General features: G+C 43.7%; 1 protein-coding gene across 1 annotated transcript; it reads right to left on the bottom strand.

Moving 5' to 3' along the window:
• Positions 1-481: 481 nt before the first annotated feature.
• LOC145859572 (cytochrome c oxidase subunit FA4) lies at positions 482-15,822 on the bottom strand. Its single transcript, XM_082959492.1, has 4 exons — positions 15,543-15,822; positions 10,447-10,532; positions 4,851-4,911; positions 482-947 (listed from the first exon to the last, which is right to left on the bottom strand). Exons 1-4 carry the CDS (start codon positions 15,585-15,587, stop codon positions 891-893), a joined length of 249 nt encoding a protein of 82 aa, XP_082815618.1. The 5' UTR covers positions 15,588-15,822; the 3' UTR covers positions 482-890.
• Positions 15,823-16,111: the final 289 nt, after the last annotated feature.

Raw genomic sequence — 16,111 nt, 5'->3', positions numbered from 1 at the left:
GACTAAAATGTAAATGATTTAAAATAAAGGACGAAATACACATCATGACAAGAGAGACACCACAACACTTCTTAGAGACCTAAGACAACAGCATAGCAAGGCAGCAAGACAACATGACAACAACTGATCTGCCTCAACACTAGTTACTATTTTAGTGCTCAACAGCTGTATGTCACAGCAGTCATTTAAATCACCGCTTCGCTTCGGCCCAGCTGTTATTTTGTGACGTTCACTGACTCCAAAGGATTCCCAAAGAAGACAAGTATATGCACTGGGGATATGTTTTGTTTTTGGGGGGATAAAGTTGAGCTGTTATTATAATAAAATAAAATAAATCACTGCTTTCATTTGATTTCTGATTTTTAGAATTACAAAAACAATATATTCTAATCTAATCCATTCACACTCTGTTCCACTCCCTAATTCAACCCATACACCCTCCACTATATACACCGACAATACCTGAAATCAACCAATAACACTGCTTCCATTTATCTTTAATGCATTTTGTTTTCAAGCTTCCATCACTTTAGGGTTGGAGAGGGTTGTACATTTACAGAGAAGGTGACATTGCATGTACAGAGATGTATACAACAGTAGTGTTGTGTGTTGAAAGAGGCTGGTCCATCACTTGAGGGTTGTGCATTGTGTTGTAGTGTGTGAAGAGGAGACTTATATAACAGGGCTGTTTGGAGACGGATACATGACTTCCGGGTTGTGTAAGAAAATGAAAGTTATATCACTATAGTGTTGTAGTGTGCATGGTTACGAGGCAGCGGAGGAGACAGACCGAGAACCCGACCGAGCGAGGCTCAGGCTGCCACCACCCTGCCACTAGGATGACAGGAGGTCCTGCCGAACGTGGTGCCCTGGAGTTGCCTGAAGGACCTTTAGAAGTCAGGACCCTCCTTCTTCAGAGCCTTGTAGTCCGTGTTGACGGCCACCAACTGCGGAAGGAGAGAGAACATTTAAATACGTGTCGCTTAAATTAAATTAATCAGCCTGTCTTTAGGAAAGCACATGCAGACGTGTGTGTGTGTGTGTGTGTGTGTGTGTGTGTGTGTGTGTGTGTGTGTGTGTGTGTGTGTGTGTGTGTGTGTGTGTTAGCATTGTCCTCTGTTGGGAGACTATTTATTTTCCAACAGACTCTCTCGTAGAGCCACTTAAGACTGCTGCTCTTTGCATATGTCATGGACAGTGCTGTGTGTGTGTGTGTGTGTGTGTGTGTGTGTGTGTGTGTGTGTGTGTGTGTGTGTGTGTTTCATGGACAGTGCTGTGTGTGTGTGTGTGTGTGTGTGTGTGTGTGTGTGTGTGTTTCATGGACAGTGCTGTGTGTGTATGTTTCATGGACAGTGCTGTGTGTGTGTGTGTTTCATGGACAGTGCTGTGTGTGTGTGTTTCATGGACAGTGCTGTGTGTGTGTGTGTGTGTGTGTGTGTGTGTGTGTGTGTGTGTGTGTGTGTGTGTGTGTGTGTGTGTGTGTGTGTGTTTCATGGACAGTGCTGTGTGTGTGTGTGTGTTTCATGGACAGTGCCGTTTGTGTGTGTGTGTGTGTGTGTGTGTGTGTGTGTGTGTGTGTGTGTGTGTGTGTGTGTGTGTGTGTGTGTGTTTTCATGGACAGTGCTGTGTGTGTGTGTGTGTGTGTGTGTGTGTGTGTGTGTGTTTCATGGACAGTGCTGTGTGTGTGTGTGTGTGTGTGTGTTTCATGGACAGTGCTGTGTGTGTGTGTGTGTGTGTGTGTGTGTGTGTGTGTGTGTTTGTTTCATGGACAGTGCTGTGTGTGTGTGTGTGTGTTTCATGGACAGTGCTGTGTGTGTGTGTGTGTGTGTGGTGTGTGTGTGTGTGTGTGTGTGTGTGTGTGTGTGTGTGTGTGTGTGTGTGTGTGTGTGTGTGTGTGTGTGTCTTTCATGGACAGTGCTGTGCAGGACTACACAGAGACGTATTACAAGGTTTTGCGTCACCACTGTCTCCATATTTTCCTTGATTGGTCAGCTGTCAGCCCCTCATCTCCACCCTTCCTCCTCCTCCCCCCCCTTCCTCCACCTCTCCTCCCCTCCTCCTCTCCTCATTCCTATTATTGTTGGGGAATACAGTGGAATGTTGATGTGAGACCTTTGCCTATTGTAGAGAATTAAACATGGTGAGTGTTATGACCTTTCATCCGGCATGACGTTCACTACGGCTGCCGCACACACACACACACACACACTTTAACTACAGCCTTGAAAAACCCACACACAGTTTCTGTTGGAATAACACCCAGCCAGTCAGACCCTCCTGTGGGGATTTATTCATTTTGTGTTTCTCTTGTTTAATATGATCATTAGCTGTCTGAGGTGATGCTCCTTGGTTAAAGTATGTGTACGTGGATTCAGGAAAATAGCACCACAAAGTCTATTGTGTTAGAGAATATAAATGCTTCAATTTGTTATGAGAGTACAGTAAGATAGAGAATAAAGAGCCTTCAAAACCGCGTTATGAGGACAAATGGAAAGATGTTGCCGTGTCAGCCTGGATTGGCCTGGCCGTGTCAGCCTGGATTGGTTTGGCCGTGTCAGCCTGGATTGGTTTGGCCGTGTCAGCCTGGATTGGTTTCGGCCATGTCAGCCTGGATTGGTTTGGCCGTGTCAGCCTGGATTGTTCTGGCCGTGTCAGCCTGGATTGTTCTGGCCGTGTCAGCCTGGATTGTTCTGGCCGTGTCAGCCTGGATTGGTTTCGGCCTTGTCAGCCTGGATTGTTCTGGCCGTGTCAGCCTGGATTGTTCTGGCCGTGTCAGCCTGGATTGTTCTGGCCGTGTCAGCCTGGATTGTTCTGGCCGTGTCAGCCTGGATTGGTTTCAGCCGTGTCACACTGGCTTGGTTTGGCCATGTAGGTAGTGAACATAATGAGTTCAGAGTGCCACAGCCTAGGTCTTTGACCAGAATGGCACCCTATTCCCTATATAGTGAACTACCTTTGACCAGCAGTGAACTATTTTTTTTTAAGGTGCACTATGTCGGGAATAGGGTGCCTTTTGGGACACAGTCTTGAAGTGTAGTGATTCTGTGGGTGTGAATAGGGAAGGATATTGACCTTGTACTGAGAGGAGGGGAGGATGTTCACCTTGTACTGAGAGGAGGGGAGGATGTTCACCTTGTACTGAGAGGAGGTGAGGATATTGAACTTGTGCTGAGAGGAGGTGAGGATATTGACCTTGTGCTGAGAGGAGGTGAGGATATTGACCTTGTGCTGAGAGGAGGTGAGGATATTGACCTTGTACTGAGAGGAGGGGAGGATGTTCACCTTGTACTGAGAGGAGGGGAGGATGTTCACCTTGTACTGAGAGGAGGGGAGGATGTTCACCTTGTACTGAGAGGAGTGGAGGATGTTCACCTTGTACTGAGAGGAGTGGAGGATGTTCACCTTTGTACTGAGAGGAGTGGAGGATGTTCACCTTGTACTGAGAGGAGGGGAGGATGTTCACCTTGTGCTGAGAGGAGGTGAGGATGTTCACCTTGTACTGACTGGAGGTGAGGATGTTCACCTTGTACTGAGAGGAGGGGAGGATATTCACCTTGTACTGAGAGGAGGTGAGGATATTGACCTTGTGCTGAGAGGAGGGGAGGATGTTCACCCTGTACTGAGAGGTGAGGATGTTCACCTTGGACTGAGAGGAGGTGAGGATGTTCACCTTGTACTGAGAGGAGGTGAGGATGTTCACCTTGTACTGAGAGGAGGGGAGGATGTTCACCTTGTACTGAGAGGAGGTGAGGATGTTCACCTTGTACTGAGAGGAGGTGAGGATGTTCACCTTGTACTGAGAGGAGGGGAGGATGTTCACCTTTGTACTGAGAGGAGGTGAGGATGTTCACCTTGTACTGAGAGGAGGGGAGGATATTCACCTTGTACTGAGAGGAGGTGAGGATATTGACCTTGTGCTGAGAGGAGGGGAGGATGTTCACCTTGTGCTGAGAGGAGGTGAGGATATTGACCTTGTGCTGAGAGGAGGGGAGGATGTTCACCTTGTACTGAGAGGAGGGGAGGATATTCACCTTGTACTGAGAGGAGGGGAGGATATTCTCCTTGTACTGAGAGGAGGGGAGGATGTTCACCTTGTACTGAGAGGAGGGGAGGATATTCACCTTGTACTGAGAGGAGGGGAGGATATTCACCTTGTACTGAGAGGAGTGGAGGATGTTCACCTTTGTACTGAGAGGAGGTGAGGATGTTCACCTTGTACTGAGAGGAGGGGAGGATGTTCACCTTTGTACTGAGAGGAGGTGAGGATGTTCACCTTGGACTGAGAGGAGTGGAGGATGTTCACCTTGTACTGAGAGGAGGGGAGGATGTTCACCTTGTACTGAGAGGAGGTGAGGATGTTCACCTTGTACTGAGAGGAGGGGAGGATGTTCACCTTGTACTGAGAGGAGGGGAGGATGTTCACCTTGTACTGAGAGGAGGGGAGGATATTCACCTTGTACTGAGAGGAGGGGAGGATGTTCACCTTGTACTGAGAGGAGGGGAGGATATTCACCTTGTACTGAGAGGAGGGGAGGATATTCACCTTGTACTGAGAGGAGGGGAGGATATTCACCTTGTACTGAGAGGAGGGGAGGATGTTCACCTTGTACTGAGAGGAGGGGAGGATATTCACCTTGTACTGAGAGGAGGGGAGGATGTTCACCTTGTACTGAGAGGAGGGGAGGATGTTCACCTTGTACTGAGAGGAGGGGAGGATGTTCACCTTGTACTGAGAGGAGGGGAGGATGTTCACCTTGTACTGAGAGGAGGGGAGGATGTTCACCTTGTACTGAGAGGAGGTGAGGATGTTATCCTTGTACTGAGAGGAGTAGAGGAGGGGATATATTCACCTTGTACTGATAGTTTGGACCGTATGTGTTCCAAGGCTCAGGATTGTTCTTTCTGTTCCAGCTGGAAGAAGAAAGGAGGATAGGCCAGGCGGGGGGAGAGAGAGAGAAATATGATTATGAGTTCAGGTTAAGATAATAGAGATCGTTAGAGGACTTGTCTTTATAGCTGTGCCATTTTATAGCGCCGTGAAAGCATGGGTTAGCGCCTTTTGAAGCGATCTCCATTTTGAAGAAGTTATTTTCCTTCTTCACGATTGGCTGATCCCTCCTGATGACCCGGTTTGACATGACTCCAACAGGGCACCAGGAGGTATCAGCCAATGAAATTGGAAGCCCCAGCCAGTTGACAAATTTTTGTTTCTTTCTCACCTTTATTTAACCAGGTAGGCTAGTTGAGAACAAGTTCTCGTTTGCAACTGCGACCTGGCCAAGATAAAGCAAAGCAGTTCGACACATACAACAACAGAGATATACATGGAATAAACAAACATACAATCAATAATACAATTGTGCTGCCCATGCTAATACTGCCTTTTGGCCAGGGTTGGGTAGGATACTTTCTAAATGTAATCCTTTAGAGTTACTAGTTCCTTGTAATCAATTAATTGTAATGTAACTTTTGGATTCCCCAAACTCAGTAACGTAATCTGATTTACATTCCGGTACTTTTAGATGACTTTCCCTTTAAGAGGCATTAGAAGAAGACAAAAAATGTTTGTTACCAATTGAACAACATATATTGCAGGATAAATCAATGTTAATGTTAAAGGGACATGCTTAACACCCCCAGCCATCTAAGCTAGATCCCCTCAATCTCACATAAATCATCAAGGAACCTACCAGGTACAACCCTAAATCCGTAACCATGGGCACCCTCTTAGATATCATCCTGACCAACCTGCCCTCTAAATACACCTCTGCTGTCTTCAACCAGGATCTCAGCGATCACTGCCTCATTGCCTGCGTGCTTACTGGGTCCGTGGTCAAACGACCACCCCTCATCACTGTCAAACACTCCCTAAAACACTTCAGCGAGCAGGCCTTTCTAATCGACCTGGCCCAGGTATCCTGAAAGGATATTGACTTCATCCCGTCAGTAGAGGATGCCTGGTTGCTCTTCAAAAGTGCTTTCCTCTCCATCTTAAATAAGCATGCCCCATTCAAAAACTGTAGAACTAAGAACAGATATAGCCCTTGGTTCACCCCAGACTTGACAGCCCTTGACCAGCACAAAAACATCCTGTGGCGTTCTGCATTAGCATTGAATAGCCCCCCGATATGCAACTTTTCAGGGAAGTCAGGAAAAAATATACTCAGTCAGTTAGGAAAGCTAAGGCCAGGTTTTTCAAACAGAAATGTGCTTCCTGTAGCACAATTCCCAAAAGTTCTGGGACACTGTAAAGTCCTTGGAGAATAAGAGCACCTCCTCCCAGCTGCCAACTGCACTGAGGATAGGGAACACTGTCACCACCGATAAATATACGATAATCGATCATTTCAATAAGCATTTTTCCACGGCTGGCCATGCTTTCCACCTGGTTACCCCTACTCCGGCCAACATCTCAGCACCCCCTGCAGCAACCCCCCCCCCCCCACTTCTCCTTCATCCAAGTCCAGATAGCTGATGTTCTGAAAGAACCGCAAAATCCGGATCCCAAAAAATCATTTGGGCTAGACAATCTAGAACCTCTCTTTCTAAAATGATCTGCAGAAATTGTTGCAACCCCTATTACTAGCCTGTTCAACCTCTCTTTCGTATCGTCTGAGATTCCCAAAGATTGGAAAGCTGCTGTGGTCATCCCCTCTTCAAAGGGGGAGACACTCTAGACCCAAACTAGACCTATATCCATCCTGCCCTGCCTTTCTAAAATCCTCGAACGCCAAGTTAATAAACAGATCACCGACCATTTCGAATCCCACCGTACCTTCTCCGCTATGCAATCTGGTTTCCGAGCTGGTCACGGGTGCTCCTCAGCCATGCTCAAGGTCCTAAAGGATATCATAACCGCCATCGATAAAAGACAGTACTGCGCAGCCGTCTTCATCGACCTGGCCAAGGCTTTCAACTCTGTCAATCACTGTATTCTTATTGGCAGACAGGTTTCTCAAATGACTGCCTCACCTGGTTCACCAACTACTTCTCAGATAGAGTTCAGTGTGTCAAATCGGAGGGCCTGTTGTCCGGACCTCTGGCAGTCTCTATAGGGTTCATTTCTCGGGCCAACTCTTCTCTGTATACATCAATGACACCATTCTGTATACATAAGGCCCTTCTTTGGACACTGTGCTAACAAACCTCCAAATAAGCTTCAACGCCATACAACACTCCTTCCGTGGCCTCCAACTGCTTTTAAATGCTAGTAACACTAAGTGCATGCTTCCCGCGCCCTCCCGCCCGACTAGCATCACCAATCTGGATGGTTCTGACTTAGAATATGTGGGCAAATACAAATCCCTAGGTGTCTGGTTAGACTGTAAACTCTCCTTCCAGACTCACATTAAGCATCTCCAATCCAAAATTTAATCTAGAATCGGGTTCCTATTTCACAACAAAGCCTCCTTCACTCATGCCTCCAAACATACCCTCGTAAAACTGACTATCCTACCGATCCTTGACTTCGGCGATGCCATTTACAAAATAGCTCCCAACATTCTACTCAGCAAACTGGATGCAGTCTATCACAGTGCCATCTGTTTTATCACCAAAGCCCCATATACTACCCACCACTGCGACCTGTATGCTCTCATTGGCTGGCACTCACTACATATCCGTCGCCAAACCCACTGGCTCCAGATCATCATTAAGTCTTTGCTAGGTAAAGCCCCGCCTTATCTCAGCTCACTGATCACCATTGCAACACCCACCCGTAGCACCTGCTCCAGTAGGTATACTGCACTGGTCATCCCCAAAGCCAACACTTGCTTTGGCCGCCTTTCCTTCCAGTTCTCTGCTGCCAATGACTGGAACGAATTGCAGAAATGTCTGAAGCTGGAGTCTTATATCTCCCTCTCTAACTTTTAGCATCAGCTGTCAGAGCAGCTTACCGATCACTGTACCTGTACGCAGCCCATCTGTAAATAGCACACCCAACTACCTCATCCCCATATTATTACTTACACTCTTGCTCTTTTGCACCCCAGTATCTCTACTTGCACATCATCCTCTGCACATCTATCACTCCAGTATTAATGCTAAATTGTAATTATTTTCGCCTCTAGGGCTTATTTATTGCCGACCTCCCTACTCTTCTACATTTGCACACACTGTACATAGATTTTTATTTTCTTTTGTGTTATTGATTGTACGTTTGTTTGTGTAACTCTGTGTTGTTGTTTTTGTCGCACTGCTTTGCTTTATCTTGACCAGGTCGCAGTTGTAAATGAGAACTTGTTCTCAACTGGCCCACCTGGTTAAATAAAGGTGAAATAAAATAAATAAATAAATAAATATATATATATATAAAAATCAAGTTTACATAGCTGGCCATATATAGATGTTAAATTTTACTTAATGGGTTGGTTATGTAGGCTTCTTCTAGCCCATCGCTTTCTACTACATATAATAATACGATTAAATTGTATCTTTATATTAAAAACCAAAGTCTATTAGAATTCCAGTCATTTTATACCCCTCTATCTTCAATAATATAACTTTGAAATATGGAAGTATAGATTAGGCAAATTGTTTTACCTGAGCATGACCCCAAAACGAAGGACTTATTAGCCAGCCCTACTCTGTTTATGATTTTGTTGTCATGGAGGACTGATTGGGCTCATTGATTCAAGTTGAAAAATAAATGCTGCGCTCATGGAATGGCATGCTTTGAGTACTACTGAAAGTGCTATTTACATGTGAAAAATGAATGCCATATGCTGCATTTGCTATAGGCCTATTGTTTACCTTTTAGTTGGTGACACTTTGATATCTTGATAATATGTAGCTTTTTAAAGGGAAAATCCACAGATGACACGATAACAAAACGAGCGCCCTGCCTCTGTTTTGGTAAAAAGCTGAGGGATGGGCCTGGAGAAATGTAACCACTCTCAGATTAATAGACAGAGCTATGGATGCAAGGACTGACCATCCATGACATCAACATTATTGTTATAACCATGTTATGAGGCTATACAGTGTCTGTTTGCATTTACAAAGTTTACAAACATTGGAGTAAAACAAGTTTATATTTTGGGTTCTCATGGAGTGTGACAGTTGAACTAAGCTCATGAGGCATTTATAAATTATATTCTTCAATAATCAGTGTGTGTGTGTGTGTGTGTGTGCGTGCGTGTGTGTGTGTGTGTGTGTGTGTGTGTGTGTGTGTGTGTGTGTGTGCACACATTTTCTAAGTCCAAAAATGGATGTAGCAACTACAGATTGCCCCTTTAAGTCTATCGAAAGTTTGAACATGTATCCATTCAGCCTATGGATGTATTTATTTTATCAACTTGTATTAGATTGAGCCATAGAAGCCCCACTTTTATTCCATAGGCTGGGATCCGCACTATGCAGCTGTTGCAAGAGGGCATTTTTCACTGGCTGTCCACTGGTTTGAAAAACAATGATTGACAGGCACCTTAAACTTCTTGAACTCAATTATTATTGGGTTCAAACACACATTTACATTTGTGAACACAACCATAATCCATAAGGCGTAAATAGCTAAATGAGAGAGCAGCAGTGTGATTCACATCCATGCGCTATGTAGATATCAATAATAAGTGATATCCGTATCGCCGTAGACTACACCACTGCTGTCATCCTTACCTCCAAGCATTTATTCAAGTTGGATAATCTTTGGATGCCGACAGCAGTCTCAGCATTGGAAGACATAGCTTGGGCTGTAGCCTACAAAAGCCTTTTCCTGCTCTTTTCCCAGGATCCATCAAACACATTTGGTATGTCATCATAGTGGTCTCTGACTTGTGGTCAGACTCGCTCAGGTGGAACAAACTTGAACTTGCACCTTTTTTCAATGCTGATTTGAATGTCATTGAGAAAACAGAGAAATGTTGTTTCTATTTATTTTTTCTCACGCAAACCTTTCTGATTTCAAAAGTAATCCTCGAAGTAATCATCTAGTTTTTCAAAAGTATCTGAAATCTGATTACATAATAATGGATTACAGTTATCGTTTTTTGTAATCCCTTAAATGTAACAGATTGCATGTAATCTGTTACTCCCCAATGCTGCTTTTTGGGAACTAGAGGCCTCTATAATTCTCTATGGGTTAAGACGGACAGTTATTGGCAGACTTCCTCTATTTATTCAGTAACAAAGTCTGGTTGTCCCAGTTCTGCACAGTCAAACTCAAACAAAGGCCCTCTCTAAAGTCTAGAGAATGAGAACGTCTCTGCTCTCTATCATGTGTCCAATTAATGACAAAGTTTAACAGAACAAAGGTACAGTGTCCAGAGAGTGTACCAAAATAAGAATGACCACAGTGTTGAACGTAATGATGATTTTAGTTTACTTTCTCATTCACGCAAAAACAAAACAAGTGTCAATTCACAGGTAACATTTTAGTCTTTACAGACTAATAAAATCCAGACAGAAAATGACAACTAAACACTGTGAAGGCAGTAGTGTAGGTCCTACCTGACATGGGGTCCCTTGGCCAGACGGATCAGATAGCAGGAAGCCCCAGTCATGCCCACTGCCAAGAAGAAGAACTGAGGGATGAGCTGAGGGGAAAAACAAGAAGGAGGGAGAGGAAGGAAGCATACATTGGTGTTAAAGCCATATGTGTACTAATGCATGTGAACGTGTGTGTATGTGTGTATTATTGAGCTGCCTGTCACACACATATACACTACCGTTCAAAAGTTTTGGGGTCACTGTTTTTGAAAGAAAATCATTTTTTTTTGGGTCCATTAAAATAACATCAAATTGATCAGAAATACAGTTGTAAATGTAATGTAATGTTGTAAATGACTATTGTAAATGGAAAAGGCAGATTGTTTTTATGGAATATCTATATAGGCGTACAGAGGCCCACCATGAACAACCATCACTCCTGTGTTCCAATGGCACGTTGTGCTAGCTAATCCAAGTTTATCATTTTAAAAGGCTAATTGATCATTAGAAAACCATTTTGTAATTATGTTTGCGCAGCTGAAAAGTGTTGTTCTGATTAAAGAAGCAATAAAACTGGCCTTCTTTAAACTAGTTGAGTATCTGGAGCATCAGCATTTATGGGTTCGATTACAGGCTCAAAATGGCCAAAAATCTGCCGTTTCTAGCTACAATAGTCATTTACAACATTAACAATGTCTCCACTCCATTTCTGATCAATTTGATGTTATTTTAATGGACAAAAAATGTGCTTTTCTTTCAAAAATAAGGACATTTCTAAGTGACACCAAACGTTTGAACTGTAGTGTGTGTGTGTGTGTGTGTGTGTGTGTGTGTGTGTGTGTGTGTGTGTGTGTGTGTGTGTGTGTGTGTGTGTGTGTGTGTGTATTGAGGTGGAAATATGGTATATATACACACACACACTTTCTGTGGTTGTTATTCCTCTCCAGTCTCTGTCCTCCTCCATATGAATGAGTCAGATGGCCGTGTGAGGGGCTGAGGCTGTCAGGCTGGGTTGAGCCGGCAAGGACACTGGCATGGTAAGAGAGAAATTGATCCCTCACTAGCTCGCTCACTGCATGGTTCCCTGTGCTGTGCCAACCTCTTTCTCGCACCCACACACACAGATTCTCTCCGCTTCCTGCCTGGCTGCTTGTCAGTCTGAGTGACAGGATAAGACACTGCAGAGTTCCAGGACAGCAGGGTGACGACGTTAAGAATAGATTGGATGTTGAAACATCAATTTAAAGTATTAAAGCAGGGGTGAGAGAGAGTATGATCTAGTTATTTTAATTAGATGTCCAGATTTGTATTTCTTCCCTCTGCTGTCAAAACATAACATGACAGGCTCCTTGTGGCAGCACCAAGTGTGGGATGTTCCCCAATGCTGGAAGGGGGGCCTGAGTGAAAAAGGTTTGGGGACCCCTTCCATACAGTATAACCCACCCATTAAGTAATCAAGTGGATGATCAATAAACGTGTGGGCCTATTTATACATGTTTTTAGGCCTCTGGGTTTTTCCATTCCATTTGTTATTATTTATGTATCAGCTTCCATTAGCTAGACTTTGTTATGAGTTGTGTTGTTTTTCTGTGAATAAATGAATGGTCAATAGGCTTCAAAACTAATAAATTGATCCTGATAGCCTAATAATAAACTGGTGAATGCATTGCTTTCTCAGGTCAGTAAGTGGCAATATCAGGTGACTATTCAGTCAACAATTTTGGGGCTCCCGAGTGGCACAGCGGTATAAGGCACTGCATCTCAGTGCAAGAGGCGACACTACAGTCCCTGGTTTGAATCCAGGCTGAATCACATCCGGCCGTGATTGGGAGTCCCATAGGGCGGCGCACAATTGGCTGAGCGTCGTCCGAGTTTGGCCGGGGTAGGCCGTCATTGTAAATAGGAATTTGTTCTTAACTGACTTGCCTAGATAAATAAAGGTTCAATTATTATTATTTTTTTTAAACATTGCTGAGGTAAATCTGACTCTAAGCCCTTTTGATAGACTAGGGGACTAGTTGACCAGAATGAGTGCACTATTTAAATGTGATCCAGCCTCTATATTAAGTCTAGGCGAGCAAGTTTTCTGGGCGGAAGACAGACACGCTGTTAGAAAGAAAGGTTCCATAGGAAAAACCTTTTTATGTTACAGGTACAACCCTTTTGGTTTCCATTTAGAACCTTCTGTGGAAAGGGTTCTACACGGAACCTAAAAACGTTCTAGCGGAAACCAAAAAGGTTTTTCCTGGAACCAAAAAGGGTTCTTCAAAGGGTTTTCTTATGGGGACAACCAAATAACCCTTTTAGGTTCTAGATTGCACCTTTTTTTGTGCAGACAGATAGGGGAATAGTAGTGGGTTTGTGGCCCTGTTTGAATACTTCAGAAATGCATCCTTCCTTTCTACCTTCCTTGAAGTAATCATAGATCTGAATTGGTTAGTATGGTGAAAGTAAAAGGATTCACTTATCTATAGATCTGTACCCCCAGGCAGTGGCGTATCCAGGGGAGTGGCCCACGGCCCATCCTGAAATCTGATTGGCCACCCCCCCCCCAGAAATTCTGAGATCTGATAGGTCGACTTTGAATATATTGATAATTTTGACCAAGATGCACCGACAGCAGGACTCACCAATCTCTCACCGGAGAAAGCATGCGAACAAGCGAAACAGCACCCCTCTGACTTTGTATGTGTAGCCTATGTATCTGATGCTGTCTGGTCAAAAAGAGTATGACGTCATATTATTTTGGGCCGGACAGCAACAGATGGGCGCTGTTTGCCTCACTCTCGGATGCTTGCTCTGGTCAAATAGATTCAGCCTTTACAAATTGAAGGACAATTGTGAAACATGGATGGACACGGATGAGAAATCATATTATACTTTTTTTTTTTTAAACATTGAAATAATTTTTACTATGAAGCCGATAAAAACATTTAATCCATAGGAGGGCCCATAAAAATAAAAAAATAGACCGTTACGAATGTTACGGAATAATTCACACTCTGGATGGCACTTTTAAGTGAATTTACTGAAGTATGCTAATACAAGCACTGAATGCGTTGAACCATCATAATTATATTGAAAGAATCAATCAATCAAATCAAATCAAATCAAATTTATTTATATAGCCCTTCGTACATCAGCTGATATCTCAAAGTGCTGTACAGAAACCCAGCCTAAAACCCCAAACAGCAAGCAAAGCATGTGAAAGAAGCACGTTGGCTAGGAAAAACTCCCTAGGAAAAACTCCCTAGAAAGGCCAAAAACCTAGGAAGAAACCTAGAGAGGAACCAGGCTATGAGGGGTGGCCAGTCCTCTTCTGGCTGTGCAGGGTGGATATTATAACAGAACATGGTCAAGATGTTAAAATGTTAAAATGTTCATAAATGACCAGCATGGTCAAATAATAATAATCATAGTAGTTGTCGAGGGTGCAACAAGCACGTCCGGTGAACAGGTCAGGGTTCCAAAGAATCCACCTTGCATCGATTAAGGTTAAAAATGTCATGGCCCCTCTAAACTGGTTCTGTGCCCCACCTTGGCCACCGAATTCAAAATGTTCTGGACATGTCGCCGCCTCCAGGAACAAGGAAGGATTAATTTGTAAGCTTTTCAAACAGGGCCAGGGAATTGTCTGCTCTCTCTCTTTGACCAATAGGCAACTAGAGACAGAGCCCGCTTATTCTGTGGGCTTGGTTCTATATTGCTGTTGCTCTAATCCATCTGTTGGTGGACTGCCAAGTCAAACCCGTCGATCTAAGAATTTGGGTCACCGGTAGTTCTGTAGTGACACTAAAAATAAAGCACCATCGTTGGGGTTTGGTGAATATATGTACTGCTCTGACCCTTTTAATTGAAAATCTTACTTGAAGTAGTTTGTTTTATCTTTGTATAGAAACAAACTATAAGCTACAAGTATTTAATAATATGTTATGAAGGGGGGGGGGGGGGGGGGAGCTGGCTGGGGGAAAGAGTACTGAAATATAGGTAATAGTGGAGAAAGAAAACGACTCAAGTAAAAGTTAAAAGTAGCTAATTTAAAAAGTACTCAAGAGTAAAACTAAATGAGTTACTTTTAAAATAAAAGTAATCTGAACAATTTTACACATTATCTTTTCCCTGCATTACATTTCAAAAGGAAGATATGTAGAGTAGGAACTATGCTCATTTATTTTATGAGTGGATTAGTAAAAAAATATATCATTATTTAAATAAATAAAATATTCAAAGCAATTTAAATGTATCGATGAATAAAAATGCAATACAAAATTAAGTGCATAAACGATAAAGTTGCCAGACTTCAATCCCTCATTTTTTTACCCCTCTGTTACTTGTCCATGGGACCGGCTGACACTCCCTCACCCATTCACACTCACTCCCTCTTTCCCTCCCTCACTCAGTCTCTCACTCACAAACTCCCTTTTTCACTCACTGAAACATCCTACTCAAGTAGAAGTACTGTTACTTTAATGACATTTTACACAAGTAGGTGTAAAATTACAGTAACAAAAGTAGTTACTTTGAGAGAAAGAGAGAGAGATTCTGCCCTACGTTGACGTTCTCTATGACTATAAAACCATTAACAATGTCTGGATTACTTTGTTCCTTTTTCCAATATTTATGGGCTGTGATTTCAGACAAGTTCAGTTGGATATCAGACTTGTTTCATGGTATTTCTATTTAATGAAAGAGCAGTATAAAATGCACAATGCACAATACAAGTGTAATGCTAACTCAGAGCCTTCTTTGTTTATTCTTCTTGTAAACACAGGGCTCACAGTGAAAACACGTAGTCAAGAACCTGAACATTGACACAGGGCTCACAGTGAAAACACGTAGTCAAGAACCTGAACATTGACACAGGGCTCACAGTGAAAACACGTAGTCAAGAACCTGAACATTGACACAGGGCTCACAGTGAAAACACGTAGTCAAGAACCTGAACATTGAAACCAGGGATGGACATAGAACCTACCAATATAAATTCCTCTAATTCAAAGCGTCAGGTCAAAATGATTTCCCTCGCCGGGGAGTATCGAGTCCCCCCCCCCATTTCCACCCCTGATTATGAACGTGTCACAGATTGAACCAGATTCAAAAGGGTCAAATCAACTTACCCCTGGATGCTTCTTAGCATGCGTAATCACTGTCCTAATCGGCATGTTTATCCCAGATCCTAGAACACCTACACACAAAAATAAACAAATAAACAAAAAAATACAAACTAATTATATTTTCTAAGAAGTCTCTAATGCTTTTGTGTCCATGTGAAAGCAGATCCCTGTGTACAGCAGAGTTGTATTATTCAGAAAGTGTACAGCAGAGTTGTGTTTGAGCCAGTCTGTTTCTGTCTGCAGCTATGGAGAGAGAGAACAAGGACCTGTTGTAAGTCCTCCCTGCTCCCTAGAGGCAGAAGGGGGTCAGAGGAACGGGCAGGGAGGGGAGGGGTGAGTGAGGGCGAAGGGAGGGTGAGTGAGGGTAAGACGGGTAAGGGAGGAAGAGGGGTGAGTGAGGGCGAAGGGAGGGTGAGTGAGGGTAAGACGGATGAGGGAGGACGAGGGGTGAGTGAGGGCGAAGGGAGGGTAAGACGGGTGAGGGAGGAAGAGGGGTGAGTGAGGGCAAAGGGAGGGTGAGTGAGGGTAAGTCGGGTGAGGGAGGAAGAGGAGTGAGTGAGGGCAAAGGGAGG

Source organism: Salmo salar, chromosome 12, assembly GCF_965601325.2.
Source record: "Salmo salar chromosome 12, fSalSal1, whole genome shotgun sequence".
NCBI lineage: Eukaryota > Metazoa > Chordata > Actinopteri > Salmoniformes > Salmonidae > Salmo > Salmo salar.
Note: the sequence above shows the minus strand (reverse complement) of the source record. Positions and strands in the feature narration are given on the sequence as shown.